At 43.1% G+C, this 15403-nt stretch overlaps 1 protein-coding gene across 2 annotated transcripts in view; it reads right to left on the bottom strand.

The window, feature by feature from the left end:
* CPAMD8 (C3 and PZP like alpha-2-macroglobulin domain containing 8) overlaps window positions 1-15403 on the bottom strand; it is a 91163-nt gene that overhangs the window by 63249 nt on the left and 12511 nt on the right. For both annotated transcript variants that reach the window (XM_084614856.1, XM_084614855.1), the window contains exons 6-18: window positions 14855-14872; window positions 14140-14194; window positions 13872-13985; window positions 12835-12919; window positions 9816-9924; window positions 9116-9343; window positions 8764-8934; window positions 8112-8240; window positions 5292-5481; window positions 3232-3404; window positions 2977-3126; window positions 2685-2846; window positions 581-723 (exon numbers count right to left, since the gene is read on the bottom strand). In XM_084614856.1, coding sequence (XP_084470982.1) covers window positions 581-723; window positions 2685-2846; window positions 2977-3126; window positions 3232-3404; window positions 5292-5481; window positions 8112-8240; window positions 8764-8934; window positions 9116-9343; window positions 9816-9924; window positions 12835-12919; window positions 13872-13985; window positions 14140-14194; window positions 14855-14872 — 1727 coding nt within the window. The remainder of the gene's footprint in view (window positions 1-580; window positions 724-2684; window positions 2847-2976; window positions 3127-3231; window positions 3405-5291; window positions 5482-8111; window positions 8241-8763; window positions 8935-9115; window positions 9344-9815; window positions 9925-12834; window positions 12920-13871; window positions 13986-14139; window positions 14195-14854; window positions 14873-15403) is intronic.

The following is a 15403-nucleotide window of genomic DNA, read 5'->3' as shown; positions in this document are numbered from 1 at the left end:
CATTGACTAGTCCTTGTCTCTGCATCCTCGCATTGTACAGTCTCCTTCTTTCTTCCTTCCCCTGATGCCTCTGTTTCCATTATCATCCTCTGGATCTTTTCTGAGTCTCCTGAAGCTATTTTGATATGAGGGGGACAAGCACTTAGTGGAGAATCCAAGAGGACATACTGTCAATTTACAGCATTATCATACTTTCCCTTCTTTCCCTCATCCCTTCTTCATACAGTCTGGCATCTCGCTTGCTTTAACTACCCACTGCATACCGAGCTGGTATGTGTCTACATTGTCCAGAATGATGTTGAGCTGTCTTTCCTAAGAAGCGACAATTAATGCAGAGCCAGTCAGTGTGTGCAAGGAGTTTAACTGGTCTTTCCAAGGTGCATTATTTTGTACTGGTCTATGCTGAAGTCCATCTACCGCTGTGTTGTCCAGTTACCTAGTTCTGTTAGTTCTTTCTGGACACTCTCACAATTTTCTCTCCCCTTGACTAACCTGAGGAGTTTCCTGATAAAACAGAGCTGTGAGAAATATTGTACTCAGTGTGAATTACAAACACACACAAAACCTTACAGAATGTTACCTGGGTACAATCTTAGAATGCATGGTAGCTACCAGAGTCCCAGTGTGTGGCTGAAAGGCTGGCACGGCCTCATCTGTGTACATGCCTCCATTCTGTCTGTGGTTTAGACTGACTAAATCAGTCATCACAACCAAACCAGTTTCCTAGACAACAACAAAAAACAACAACCCAACAATAAAGAAACATTCTACATGCACAACTGTGAACTTTCCCAAATGGCATCAGCTTGTCCAAAGTATTTATAGAGAAAAAACTAATTTGAATTTTTAAAAAAGTTTTACGGAAAATAAAAATGGCTGGCAACTTTTTTGGGGGGCGGAAGGGGATGGACATGGAGGGAAGCAGACTCCCCAGAGAGTTCTGGGAATGTTTGGAAAATGCATTTCACAAATATCTAACAGAAGCAGGTGTATGTATAATTTTCAAGTAACTGTAGGTGAAAAATTAAACATGGCTAGGTTTTATATATACACACACATATACATATACACTTACACACACATATTAGGAGATATACCTACAACTATAGTTCCTTTCTGCTCTAGAAGGTTTAATCACAGGTCATAGGAGGAGTTTATCCTTCTTTAAAAACTCCCAAATTGTTCTGTCTCTACCCCACCCCTTTAGTTACCAGGAGACTCTCACCCTGGATATCACAAACCCAGTTCCATTAGGGACACAAGGCAGAATAGAAGCTGCCCACATAATTTTACAATAAAAAACAAAGGGGATGAGAAAATTGTCTGTCAACTCTACTTACTTTTGTGCATTTATTTTTAAGATAACTAGCATGTGACCCTGCAGTTGTGACCTTGAGATACATGTGCTCCTGTGTCCAGGCACCAAAGGGAACACATGCTTTGTTTTCTTTTAGATCTGATTATTATTTAAAATAATTTATATAGCTCCATAATCATACACAGCAATTTACAAGCACATACATGGGCCCTGCCCCAAGACCATATACCCTGGAGAGGAAAGAGGAGAGGAAGACAAGAAAAAACAGTTCAGGACAAGAAGAACAAGAGTGGATTCCTGCAGAAGCAGGTGTAAAGAAAGGATTAGAAATGAGCTGGTGGGTAAGAAAGGGAAAACGCGTTGGTGGATAGGGCAGGAGACTGTTGAGGGTAAGGGCAGAACAACAAAAGCCTTTAAACCAAGTATGTGGAAAGGAGACAAAAGGAGCAGGAAACCAAGAGAGTTAGGATGACCACAGGGAGCAAGGAGCAGGATTTCGGGGTGGGAGGTACATAGGTGCTGGAACTAGGGGTGTTGGATTGAAATGGTTTGCATCATATACAGGGTTTACAGTTTGGTTCAATGGCTCTCAGCACCCCCACTATACAAATTGTGCCAGCCCCCCTGGAGGTAAAGGAATGAGAGCAGAGATATAGGCAAGGATGAGACTATGTGCAGCCATAATAGGGACAGCAGAAACGGGAACCCAGCACGCTGACAGTGGAGACCCGTACAAAATTTAGATGATCTCTGTTTACACCAAGACCTGACTCCCCTGTCTGGAGACGGGTAGGATTTATCAGAATTTAATTTCTCTCTTCTTGTTCTTTAGTGGACAGAGTGGTACAGTCAGGCATGTTTTTATGGACAGGATCACATCTCATTATGTCAAGGGACATGTACATTTCCCACCAGAATTAATGTCAGGAGTCATTATGCCATCACTTGAAGTCAGCAGGAGAATAGGCCCCAATAGACCTCATGCCAATTAGTGCTTATCATGAGCAAGCTTATCTTAAAAGACTTAGTTAGAAGATACCCATAGGTCTGCACCTTCATTCCTTTTCTAATTCAAACATTAGTAAACTTCAGGAAAATTTTTCCTAAAAAAACTCTCCTTTACAGAGCAGGAAGTTTTGCTAATTGTTACCGATGCTCTCTCTCTCTAAGCATCTATATACATAGCATTCATTGCTATACTCTCTATGGGTCAGATTAAAAAAAAAAGACAACAACTCCCATTATGACACTTGTGGCCCAGATCTAATGTACTGAGCTCTTTTGAAAGTCTGGCCTAAGATCTGAACGTATCACACAGAAAGTTGACAGAGAAGTCAGAGTGAGAGCACAGGTGGATGTTTCTTACCGTAAATGCAAAGCGGGCATCTTTGGTGATATCCCAGTGCCAGGGGAAGACAGAGGAGCGTCGTCGTCTGCGTGAGGACATGCCCGGCCACCAGAAATGCCCTTCTTCCTTGGGAGCCCCAAAGGCATCAGAAACATCATACTCTGCCAGCTCCTGGAAAACCTGAACAGAGAAGAGAGAAGTTGCCATCACATCTCTAAGTACACTGTGCTTCACTGCAGCTCCCTGTTCATTGAGTGGATAGGTCGGAGTGCCAGGAAAGAACGAGACAGAGCCTTGACCTCTATCTCACCTGGGTGGACGTCAGCTGAAAACCTGTCTTGAGAAGGTAGACACTCTTATCCACTGTGGCAATGCAGACACAGCTTCCCTTCGCGGCTTTAACCCTGAGGTTCACAACATCACCAGGCCTTGTCTCATTCGCTGAAAGTGCCACTGACACCTAGGTATTTAAAAAAACCCTCATTATCTCACATAATGTTCAGATGACAAAACTACAAAGAGTAACAAGAGAGGCCATCCTCTCCACTGGCAGTGTTGCGGATACCTGGTTTTCAAAGGAGGACTTGACAGTGAATTGCAAACTGTCTGTGACCCCTTCTCCATTCTCCCTGACGTAATACACCAAGAGACGGCCCAGAGGAGCCATGCTGTGAGCCACCACAAAATGGAGGAAGGTCATGCAGACTTCAACCTCTGCTGCAGGGGGGTTGGTAGGTGCTAAATGACAAATTGTACAAAGCACATAGTTATTTGTCAAAGGCAGTGTCCCCCACCCATGACTACTACCAGACCTGGTGTCCTCCCCTGCAGCCCCCATATCTGCTACCAGGTCCGGCGTCTGCCCATGTCTCATCCCCACGCACTACCAGGCTCAGTCTCCTTCTCCCCAGTCAAGTGCTAACAGGCCCAGCATCCATCTGAACCTCCTCCCCCATCCACAACATCCCTCTGTGCCTCCTGCCACATAAGAACGGCCATACTTAGTCAGACCAATGGTCCATCTAGCCCAGTATCTTGTCTTCCAATAGTAGCCAGTGCCACATGCTTCAGAGGGAATGAACAGAACAGGGTGATTATTGAGTGATCCATCCCCTGCTGTCCACTCCCAGCTACTGGCAGTTACAGGCTAAGGACACCGAGAGCATGGGGTTGCATTCCTGACCAGCTTGGCTAATAGCCACTGATGAACCTATCTTCCATGAACTTATCTAATTCTTTTTTTAACCCAGTTATACTTTTGGCCTTCATAACATCCCCTTGTAACGAGTTTCACAGGTTGCCTGTGCATTGTGTGAAGAAATATTTCCTTATGTTTGTTTTAAACTTGCTGCCTATTAATTTCATTGGGTGACCCCTGGCTCTTGTGTTATGTGAACGGGTAAATAACACTTCCTTATGCACTTTCTCCACACCATTCATGATTTTATAGACCTCTATCATATCCCCCCCGAGTCTTCTCTTTTCCAGGCTGAAAAGTCACAGTCTTTTTAGTCTCTCCTCATATGGAAGCTGTTTCATACCCCTAAATCATTTTTGTTGCCCTTCTCTGTACCTTTCCAACTCTAATATGTCTTTTTTGAGATAGGGTGATCAGAACTGCATGCAGTATTCAAGGTGGGGGTGTACCATGGATTTATATAGGGGAATTATGATATTTTCAGTCTTATTAACTATCCCTTTCCTAATAGTTTCTAACATTGTTAGCTTTTTTGACTGCCGCTACACATTAAGCAGATTTTTTCAGAGAAGTATCCATAACTCCAAGATCTCTTTCTTGAGTAGTACCAGGTAATTTAGTCCCCATCACTTTTTATGTATCGTTGGCTTTATATTTTCCAATGTGCATTACTTTGCATTTATTAACACTGAATTTCATCTGCCATTTTGATGCCCAGTCACCCAGTTTTGTGAAATCCCTCTGTAATTCTTTGCAGCCTGCTTTGGACTTAACTATCCTAAGCAATTTTGTATCCTCTGCAAATTTTGACACCTCACTGTTTACCCCTTTTTCCAGATCATTCATGAATATGTTGAACAGCACTGGTCCCAGTACAGATCCCTGGGGGACATCGCTATTTACCTCTCTCCATTTTGAAAACCCCTCCGTGTTACACAGCCCAGCATCCTTCCCCCATCCTGCCTTGAGCATTACCAAGCCCAGCATCTCTTTCCCGTCATGTACTACCTGTGCCAGCATCCTTTTCCCTCCACATCTCCAACTGCTACTAGGCCCAGCATCCCTGGTCACTTTCCCCCACAGCACTACCAGGCCTGGCGTCCTTCCTCCTATCCGAGTGCTACCAGGCCTAGCAGTCCCATCCCTACCACCCCAGCACTGCCAGGCACAGCATAGCCCATGCCCAAAGCAACATTAGGATAAGAGCAAATTTACCATTTACAGTAAATTAACTTTATATGTCAAAGTGTGCATAAAATTTAATGTGCACCCTTTCACACATTCATTCTGTGCCCTTTAGCATGAGCAAGGAACAGCTAAGGGGCTTAAAAATAAGCAGGTTTGTCTGCTCTAAGAGGGAAGCCCTCATTCTAGATAAGGGGGCGGATTAGCACTTTTGTTGCTAGGTTAAGATTTTAGCTACTGACCTGTTCCTGACAAATGAGTGACATGGATGTTCTTATCAAAGGGGAAGGTGGCTCTTTTGCTTCTTTGCTGTGTGATGTTACCAGGCTGCAGCCCTGAAAGGACAATATTACCTCGCGATGCAACTTCGTAATGTAGAGTGAAATTACATGGACACGTGGACTTCACGGCGATCTGGGCCTCCTCTCCCACCTGGGGAAAGAGACACAGCAGCCAGGGGTCAGGTTTGTTATAATGAACACTTCAGACCCTTCTTATTATCTGTAAAGCACAGAATTGCAGTTGGGGATGAGCATCACACAGAAGACATGGCCCCTAACCCAAGGAGCTCACAGAATGAAGAGATTGTTATATTCACCCTGAACAGTCTGGTGTATTCCTCCCATGCCAAAGGAGCACCTGTGTGCAGCACTTTGGTCCCTGAGAATCTAACAGGAGGATGAGGAGGAGGAGCTACATGGATTAGTGTAAGGCAGTGTTTCCCAAACTTGGGATGCCACTTGTTCAGGGAAAGCCCCTGGCGGGCTGGGCCGGTTTGTTTACCTGCCGCGTCCACAGGTTCGGCCGATCACGGCTCCCACTGGCCGCAGTTCGCCGCTCCAGGCCAATGGGGGCTGCAGAAAGCAGCAGCTGGTACGTCCCTCAGCCCGCGCCGCTTCCCGCAGCCCCCATTGGCCTGCAGCAGTGAATCGCAGCCAGTTGGTGCCGCGATCTGCCGAACCTGCGGACGCGGCAGGTAAACAAACCGGCCTAGCCCGCCAGGGGCTTCCCCTGAACAAGTGGCATCCCAAGTTTGGGAAACACTGGTGTAAGGAATAAAGGAATATCTGGAATCCTGAGGGTTAAGCACTTTGGCACAGAGCAGCTGTCCGAATGGGTTGAATTTTAGACATCCCTTTACAAGGTTCAGATCTCACAGTAGTGGGAAGGGGGAAGGTGTAATATGTGCTTTGCTGTTTAATTGAGATTACACATGGTGATTACTGTAACGTGCAGATGCGAATTCATACACAACAGGCCCGTCCTGAAATAAATCAGGAAAATCTGAACTGGGAAGAAAGTTCATTTATGATGTTGACTCTATGAGCCACATCAAACAAACAGACAGAAGGAGTGCTTCCCTTTCCCAGGCAGATACACCTAGTATCTGCAAGAGGTTTCAGATCAGAGCCCTTGTTTTCTGCGCTGTCTCTGCACCTCCAGTAGGTGGGAAAGAGCAAGCTGTACCCTGCCCAGATCTACTGTCCATACAGGAATTCCCAGGAGGAAGGGAGGGAGTCCTTTGAGGGTTGGCTGTTACCACTGCCATTCACCACAGGATAGGTCAGTCTTAGGCAGCATCTTTTCAAGGTCTGGGAGTCACTGACTTGTCACTGGCTCACGATACCTTCTGTGGGGCAGAGCACTTCATCAGCAGGACAAGCGTCCTCCTTTTGGGATTTGGGAATTAATATGTGTTATTGTGAGGCCACATTTCCCCACACTCAGCACCATCTGCAGCTCCCAGCTACCCTCACCCATTTAAGGTACAATATAATGTTCAATTAATGCTAAAAATGGAGTAACAAACCTGAATCCCAATGAAATATTTTGAGAAGCCTCTCTCTTAAGTGCTAATAGTCCCACCTCCCTACTGCATGCACATGGTGCAAACCAAAACAGTGGCACAGGGAAGTGAAAAGCTACCAAATGGTTAAGTGCAGTCAAAATGCAGAAGGGTCCAGAGAGAAGAGCCTTGTGATGTTAAATATTTGAGGCATTTAGAGTTCCAGAGAGCAAAATGATGAAACTGTTCATGAAAAAAATATGTAGTTGATTGGAACACCCAGTAAGAACTGGCTGAGCTGAAGAAATGGTTCCCACATCAGCTGGTCACACAATTCCCAGCTTTCCCACAGCAGAATTATTTCTAATCAGGTTATAATAAGAACAATGTGTTCAGATTAGTAGAGTATAATCCCCTTTCCATACCTCAGAAATCTTGTAAAAGATTAATTAGCCATTAAACTGCCATGAAATGCAACCATAAAACTCCTTATTTGGCTACTCTGACTCTGAAACTCAGCCTACCAGGCCTGCTGATGATATAGTAGTAGTCAGATATATGGACCACCAGATCCCAAAGTACTTTACAAAGCAAATATACAAACCCATCACTGACATGAAGTCTCTTCTGGGGTGGAGAACAGAACTTAAATGATGATCAGCACAACAAAAAGGGTGGGAAATTCTGGCTATGGACATATCTACTCTTAGGATACATATCATGAAAACTTTTACACACAGAAGGGAAGCTCAGTTTTTAAGGTCTCCTCCCAAAAGTCACCACCCTCTCTAATAGAAAACTACAAGATGCTCAGTTTATTTACCTTTGGGAGGTAAAGGACTGAAATGATGCTTCTGGGATTCAGACTCTTAATTCCAAGGAGACTAGACAGTTGATTTGAACCAAAATTTTAATATCATTGTCATTTTTACTATCCAATTCATATGGACTTTAGGGTGTGGGGAGCTAGTTTGTGCTCTGAGCTCTGGAGTCCAGTGGGTCTCCACTGGGGATCAAAACTCTCTCTTCACACACCCCTATACTTTAGGAAACATGGTACATTATCAGGGGGCAGGTAAGGCTGGCAGCACCATGAGTGAAGTAGCTCATGGCTAAAGATTGGTCAATGTCTAAAGTGAAGCCTCTTAAGGTCTGCCATGGATACAATAATAGGCTATAGCCCCCAGATATATCTGGAAATACTTCATTAGGACAACAAATATGAATGAGCCAAGAAATGCAGAGGTCATCATAATGTAACATGAAGTTGTCCTACCTGGAAAGGCTTGTCTGGTGCTTGGAGCTGGATATGGCACTTGCTAGGTGAGTACCAGCTGCTGATAGACAAGTAGTTTGGCAGATACTGGTCCCCTGCAGGTTTCCCATCAATTGCTGTCACTTTGGTCTTAAGAAAAAATGCATGTGAATGTTATTCACACCTAGAAAGCTGGGCTCCTCTCCCTCCCCATCATGCAGTCCTCACCACCACTCCCACTCCAGACACTGCCCCCTCCCACTTTCTCTTTTGCTATCTTTAAAGTACTGTGATAATACACTCACTTTCTACTGAGATGTTTGAAACTTACTCTTAATGCCACGATGTATTTGATCTACTCAGAGCAGACAACTCTATCCTGTTATTATTATCATCAGTTCTATCAGCAATATGGAGTTGGATAAATATTCACTGCAGTTCAAAGGTGAAAGTTTAAGTCTGAGCTAAAAAGTGTCCCAGTGTCACTACAGAGACAGGGTGGGTGAGATAATACCTTTCATTGTTGGTGAAAGAGACAAGCTTTCAAGCTCACACAGAGCTCTTCTTCAGATCACTGACTGATTTCCCATTTTTAGCACCAATTCACAAAGTGCACGTTTGACAAGATTAGCTTTATTAAAGCCCATTAATCCTATAAAGGGCTTTTACTCACCTCCAGCCAGACATACTGGGCAGCTGTAGGAATAGAGGGGATTTCAAACTCCACCAAGCCACTTCTGGATACCAGTTCACTTGTGTAAACGTTATCCTTTGGAGTTAACTCAGCTTTGATTCGAATTGTGACCTCATCAGCTGGGCTCCCATCAGGGTAAGTGACTTCTACCTAAACAGTTATTTAATTAATAAAACTAGCCCTTTCATGTTATTAGCAATTCCATACAGTTATAAAACTCAGCACCACATAAAAGGAACATCTCAGCACATGGTGTATAACATGTTAGGATAAATTGCCCATATAGCCTTTCTATCAAACACCCTGAGTGTCCCCATATCCTCTACCTTACCTTCCCTTTGTAGGGTAGGCCAGGTTTGAACTGCTTCCTAGTATCCTTGGTGTACTTGATGTCAATCAGCTGTTTCTGAACAGGCGTTGAGTCATCAAACGTGACCTGCTTGCTCCCATCAGAGCTGGTCACAGTGGCCCAAATATTAACCGTGCCTCGGAAATGCTCTGGGACATCAGCTGGCATCATGTCTCTCACACACACATCGAAAACAGCAGAGCCATCAATCTACCAGCCAGGCCAGGGAAGGAAAACATTACTCAGCATGTGCAGTTAAAAAAGTGTTTCTGGTCAAATACAGAACATGGGGCTTGCTTTCTTTGGGGGGTGATGGGGTATTTCTTTGTTTTATTTTAAAGGGTCTTGGGTATGGGGACACATTCCCTAAGGGAAAAAATACCTGTTCATCCATACTCTGTCTTAGCACTGCCCCAACCTCCATCACTCTCACACATTCTCCCCATCAGTATATTCTAAAATACCTAGCACTCCGTTAGCACTATCTCATTAAACACCCCTCCTCCAAATATTGACACAGTCAGATAACATGGGAAATGCTCTTGTATTTTTAGTATGTAGAGCGCAGGTAACACATTTAGACCCTGATTCTGCATCACTGAATCAAAGGAAGCTTTGGTATTGATGTCAAAGGGTGCAGATCAGGCCTTTCTATTGCAGCTGATTTAATGATTCCCCGCACCTCTATGGTTTTGAGGACAGGGTGTCCCACTTCATGCCTGTAGTACCCCACTCCATTTATAGTCATGTTGACAGTTAACTTTCCTGTCACTGGTTTCCCAAACGTGTATCTGAAAGAGAAGAAGCAAGATAATGAAAACCTCAGATTGGCTCCTCTCCATTTCCTTGATTAACCCCATGCTGGACCCACAACGCCTGCATACCTAGAACTCAGAATATAAAAGTCACCACAAGAGGCTATTTCTAAATGTCAATGGTTAATATCTCAGTGAAGGTTTTTACATTAGAAACTTCCAAACAATTGATCTAAACTAAAACTAGACTGAGAACAGAAAGATCCTGTCTCCAGCTTTGCAGGCTTCTGTACACAGTGGCATCCAGACTAACGGAGACTATCTGACTTGAAAGTCAGATTAATCTCAGGCTCCATCTGTTTTATGATTTTTTTTAAACTCAGCACAATCTTCTTCTAATTTCTATATATTTTTTTTCTGTTGAAAAAAACCCAGCATGTAGGCTCCTCCCCAATACAAACATTTCATGTTCATTCTGAGAGGAACAGACAGCTACTTTTAAAAGTTTCAGTGGAAACAGTTCTTTTTAAAATTTAAACAACAGCATCTGCAATTCAGACATAGCAGTCTTATGCCAGCATAACGATGAGAAACAGAAAGTGAAACTGAGCAGTCTAGGACCACTCTCCTAGACAGAGTGAAATGCAAAAAATAAACAAACCGCAGAAATGGTGGAAAGTGCATTCAGTGTTTAAATCATTTCACGTTTAAATTATTATAACAACAAAGATGACTTTTTTCTCCTACCACGCCACTCTGAACTTGAAAAGGGGTCCCTTTAATAGGAAAGTTTATCTGTGCTTAGATGAAAATTTTCTTTCTTTGAGCAATAAGGTCTACAGATTTGTTACAATGGGTACTTCAGCCTGCTTGTAGTTTGAGGGCAGAACTAGACCTGTCAGTCACTGGCAGCAGGGGACAGTCCCACCCACAGAAATTCTGCTCTGACTTCATTGAGACAACTTTCACAGTCAGGGTAATTCTATTCTACTTTTCTAAATTAGGTATATTGTATACTGCATCTTCTCCTGGACAGTAAGGCAACAAGACTTCTACTGAAAAAGAGCATTGGCTAAAGCCTGGATGATCAATATGTACTATTTGATGAATTGGTGGCCACATGGCTGCCAAGCAAATCTCATGACAAGAAATATGATTCTTCTGCCCTCAGATTGTCAGTGTTCCCAGTTCCCACAGAGCAGACTTTGATGCTTGACAAAAGAAAGAGTATTTCTTGCATTTACTTTGGGAATGAATGCTATGACAGTTGTGAGGACTACCTCTCTGAATTAAGAGTACAATACTAGTCTCATCTGAGAGCGCACAACTCCATAAACTCATCTGATTGCAAATAAATAGTTAATTGGAAGTCCACTTTAATGGATAGGAAGTATATGATACCTCCCACAATTACTTAATTGAGAAAGTGTTGTAAGGACCAGAATGAGGTTCCAAAGTTGTGCTTTTTAACTTTGGAGGGGCTGGAATCAGGGGAGGTCTCCTAAGAGGGTATTTAATGTCAGGTTTTGTACAAAACTTTATTTTCTTGAACATAATGAGAATGTTATAGTACAGAGACTTGATCTTTTGCTTGAATGTCCTCAGGTATCCATAGTAGAGGCCTCTTGGAGGAATCCAAGGCTATGTTTCACTTGTTCAATATGGTACTTTTATTTGCTGATTTACTTCTTTTATTTGCTGACTTCCTTCTAGAGTCCAAGAGTGATAATCACTTCATCCCTATATCCATTTTGAACCTAATGTACATATTGCAATAGCAAACTTCCTCTTTGAGGTAGATACACTGAAATATCCAATGTTAGGTGAGTCAGGCTGTAGAGAGCTACAGCCTCTTCAGGCAGAAAGGCATAAACAAACAGTGCCAAGCCCCTCTCTCCTTCCTATCTTTTGTATGGTCCAGGGGAGCAGCAGCAAAGGTGGGGAGGTATATAGCAGAGATCTTGCCCAGCTTTGGAGAGATCATCCCTTACCTCACATCCTAGGTCCTGACATATGGAGAGGCCACAGGGCACTTTATTGTTGTTTGCAGATACCAGAAATCAATCACCAGTCAATCAAAATTACTTTCAATAAATGAGGATACTTCTGGCTGCAGCTTCCACTCTGTTTAATCCAACTTCTGCCATGAAAGCCTTGGTGTTCTTCCAATACCTGCTAAGGGGGTGAGGTAGGAGACACAGACCATTCATTTTGCCTTTGCCATCCTCAGCCTAGCTCGCTCCCTGAAGCCTGCAGGGGCACCAGCTGCCTCAAACACCTCAGAAGTAGAAACAGAGCTGAGGGGAGCATCTCCGCAAATAGCAAATGCAATACTGGGACATGACTAGGAATTAGATGGATCTATTATTGAGCCTAACTGTTTGTCAGAAATTTGAAATAAAGTTTGGAATTTTCCTCAGAAAAGCTCTTCAGCTGGGAAGGATGGATGAGCCACCCGGGGCTGGGGAAGCAAATGAGACAGCAAGGAACTTCAGGAGATGAGGCATTCCTGTGCTGGCAGTGACTGACAGGTCTGGTTTTGCCCCCAAACTGCAGGAAGGCTGAAGTACCCATTGTAACGGATCTGTGGACCTTAGCATGATGACGAATTGCTATGGTGCTAAGCCAAACATCAGAGCAGCTTCCTCCTCTTCCAGAGACTTTATGCATAAAGGATTTGCTCAACACACAGTACAGCATACCATAAGAGATGTGTATGCGATGGAGGAATTAGAAACTTTATTACGGAAGCCAGGAGACCACGGGTATCTGAGCATCACATCCAAATGTGCAGTGACAGGAAAATCATCTGACAATGCTCCAAAGTCATGCTGGAAAGTTTGGAGGATGAGAGACATACTCCCTCTGAGCTTAGATGATTGAACCATCCCACAGCTACACTGCAACCTGTAAAATATGGGACTGTATCTGTGGCATGTCCCCTACCTGGCATGGACAATTCCCTTTTCACAAGTCGCAAGATCTCGGATATAGAGAGGTGGGTCAATCAACAGCTCAAATTTTGGTAACACTAAAATGGAGCAAAAAAGAGAAGAGGTGTTTTACAAATATCTTAGCATCCAGGATGTATTAACAGCTATATATCTCTGACAAGATCCCTTCTTGTGGTTGGAGCACTGCAGGCAAGGTGAAGATGCACAGCCTTGAATAGAGAATGAAAGCAACATATCAATATCAGCTGATGCATCAAACCAGCATCCTACTAGCAAGGTGCTATTAAGTAACCATTCCCTGGAACGAGTTAGTGATCAGCTGCCCCACATCCATACATCACGTTCCCATATGGAGGATCCGAGCTACAGAACTGAACCCAAAACTTCGTTTAGGGATTGGGTTGCAGGCACAGCGCTTCGCTTCTTGGAGCCCGGGGCAGGAGCACCTTGCATTACCTGCAGTACCTCCCATCGTCATTTCAGGAATAGGTCTGAAGACATTCAGAGACTGGAACAATGAGCACAGTATAAATACCTCAGTGGACAGGGTCAGATATTGCAGTTGGGGATCTGGGGGGAACCATCTCCATTTCTCATCAGCCAGAGGGACTCTGAGATAAGGCAGGGGGCATTAAGAGCAAAAATAAGAGAGGGGCGATGATTAGGAATTATGAGTCCCAAGATAGGATCTTATGAGGGAAGGAAAAAACTTAGTGACTGACTTAAAATAACTTTAACAGTTTTTCCAAAATAAAGTGAAGTCTTTGTTACCTATATGCATGGATTGTGCCACATAATGATGAATATAACCCCCTTTATATTATAAAAGATTATATCAACTAAGAGTCTGGTTAAATTTCAAGAGTCCATTTCCTGCCACATGTTACATCTGACAGGAATTTTTTCTCCTGGAATTTTTGATACATCATTTCTTGATTATTTCAACTCAACTCAAAAATATTTCATAATGTCAGTATTCTGAATATTTTGGGGATTATGATCAAAGTTGACTTGCAGGCAATAACTCACCATATTTCTGAACTTCAAAGGATTTGTTGTATGCGTGCCCTTGCATTTCAGCAAAGATGAACCACTCGCCAAATACTGGCTGATCAGACAAGGGGAAACTCATATTTACAATACCTAGGAGAGAAGAAAAGACACTTTGAGCCCTCTCTGAATATCAGACAATCTCTGTAAAGGTTTATTTCAATAAAACCACCCAAAAGGCAGAAATTAAAGTTAACTAGCAGAGGAAAATAAAGTTATGCTAAACTGTAACAGGTAGAAAATTTACCACAACAAAATGGCTTCAGATTGCTCCATTCTATCATCCGAGACCCCCGAGGATCCTAGAAAATTGTTTAGGACAAGAGACATTATCACAAAATAGGCAAATTTCACTAGTACTTTTAACTGTCAGCCTGCAACAAACAATTTCACTTTCACACAAATAATTAGCATCAATCTGCTAAAAAACAATAATAATCCATTGCTTGGGCTATTTTGTGTCAACACTAAAGCCAGTCAGTCAGTTAACAAAAGTACAGACCATGGTGTCAGCTCTTCCATTTCTTGTCAGATAAAGAAATTAGTTAAAAGAGGATGGTCAAAGAAAGGGTCCCTCATTCCCTTCAAAACAAAGAAGAAAGGGAGAGGGGTATATGAGTAATCTAGTAAGATCTCTTCATCTCCACGCATTTCAAATGCGTCCATTATCATAAGTCTGGGCGCAAAGAGAATCATATTACCCAGCCAGGTGCAGCATAGGAATGTATCTGCACAAGTAAAATAAGAGAGATGGGTAAGGTTGTTATATTCATAAACCCCAGTGGATGTAACCAATTTGTTCAGTTTTCCTTTGAAAAGGCATTTATGGGAAAACATTTCTGAACTCCAAGCAGAGATGGTGATGATAGATTTGGCAGAGCATGAACTTGTGACCTGCTCCCTTCAGAGAGGCCACAGTGACCCTGTATAATGATGCCACTTGCTAAATGGTGGATACTCACGACTATGTAGGCTTCAATCTGAAAGAAACAAGGAATAAAATCACCCATGAGACAAAGCCATATTTTTCTATCTTGTGAGAAGCTGTGAGGCTGGCGCAAGTAGGGTACCCCACAGAGTTTCTGGCCCCTGCATGTTGGTGCAGAAGGGACACGTAATAACCACTCATCTGAAAAAGCAGTTTAGTCAAACAACCATTTCACTCAAGCATCTGACTTGAAAACTAGCCCTGCAGACCTCTGCTTAAGTGACTGATCCTGGCCTCTGGATGCTCCCATAATATCAGTGTCAAAGTACTAGTCTCTCAAACACTCCTCCTCCACAGCAGCTTTGGCCTAATTATGTTTTATTGCATTACAGTATTACACCTACACAAAGCAATTAAAGATTATCACTTACTCCTACCCTTTGGCTACAATGTGGCCAAATTCAGAAACTAAATTTAAAACTACAACATCTTAGCAAGCACATGAATTATACCACCCCATAGTAGGAGATACCAGAGTAATTGAAGAAGAAGGGAACAGCCACTCACTACATTGCTGTGTAAC

The sequence above is a fragment of the Lepidochelys olivacea genome (assembly GCF_965140295.1).
Source record: "Lepidochelys olivacea isolate rLepOli2 genome assembly, chromosome: 25".
NCBI lineage: Eukaryota > Metazoa > Chordata > Testudines > Cheloniidae > Lepidochelys > Lepidochelys olivacea.
The sequence above is the reverse complement of the archived record's forward strand: the minus strand, read 5'-3'. Positions and strand labels throughout refer to the sequence as shown.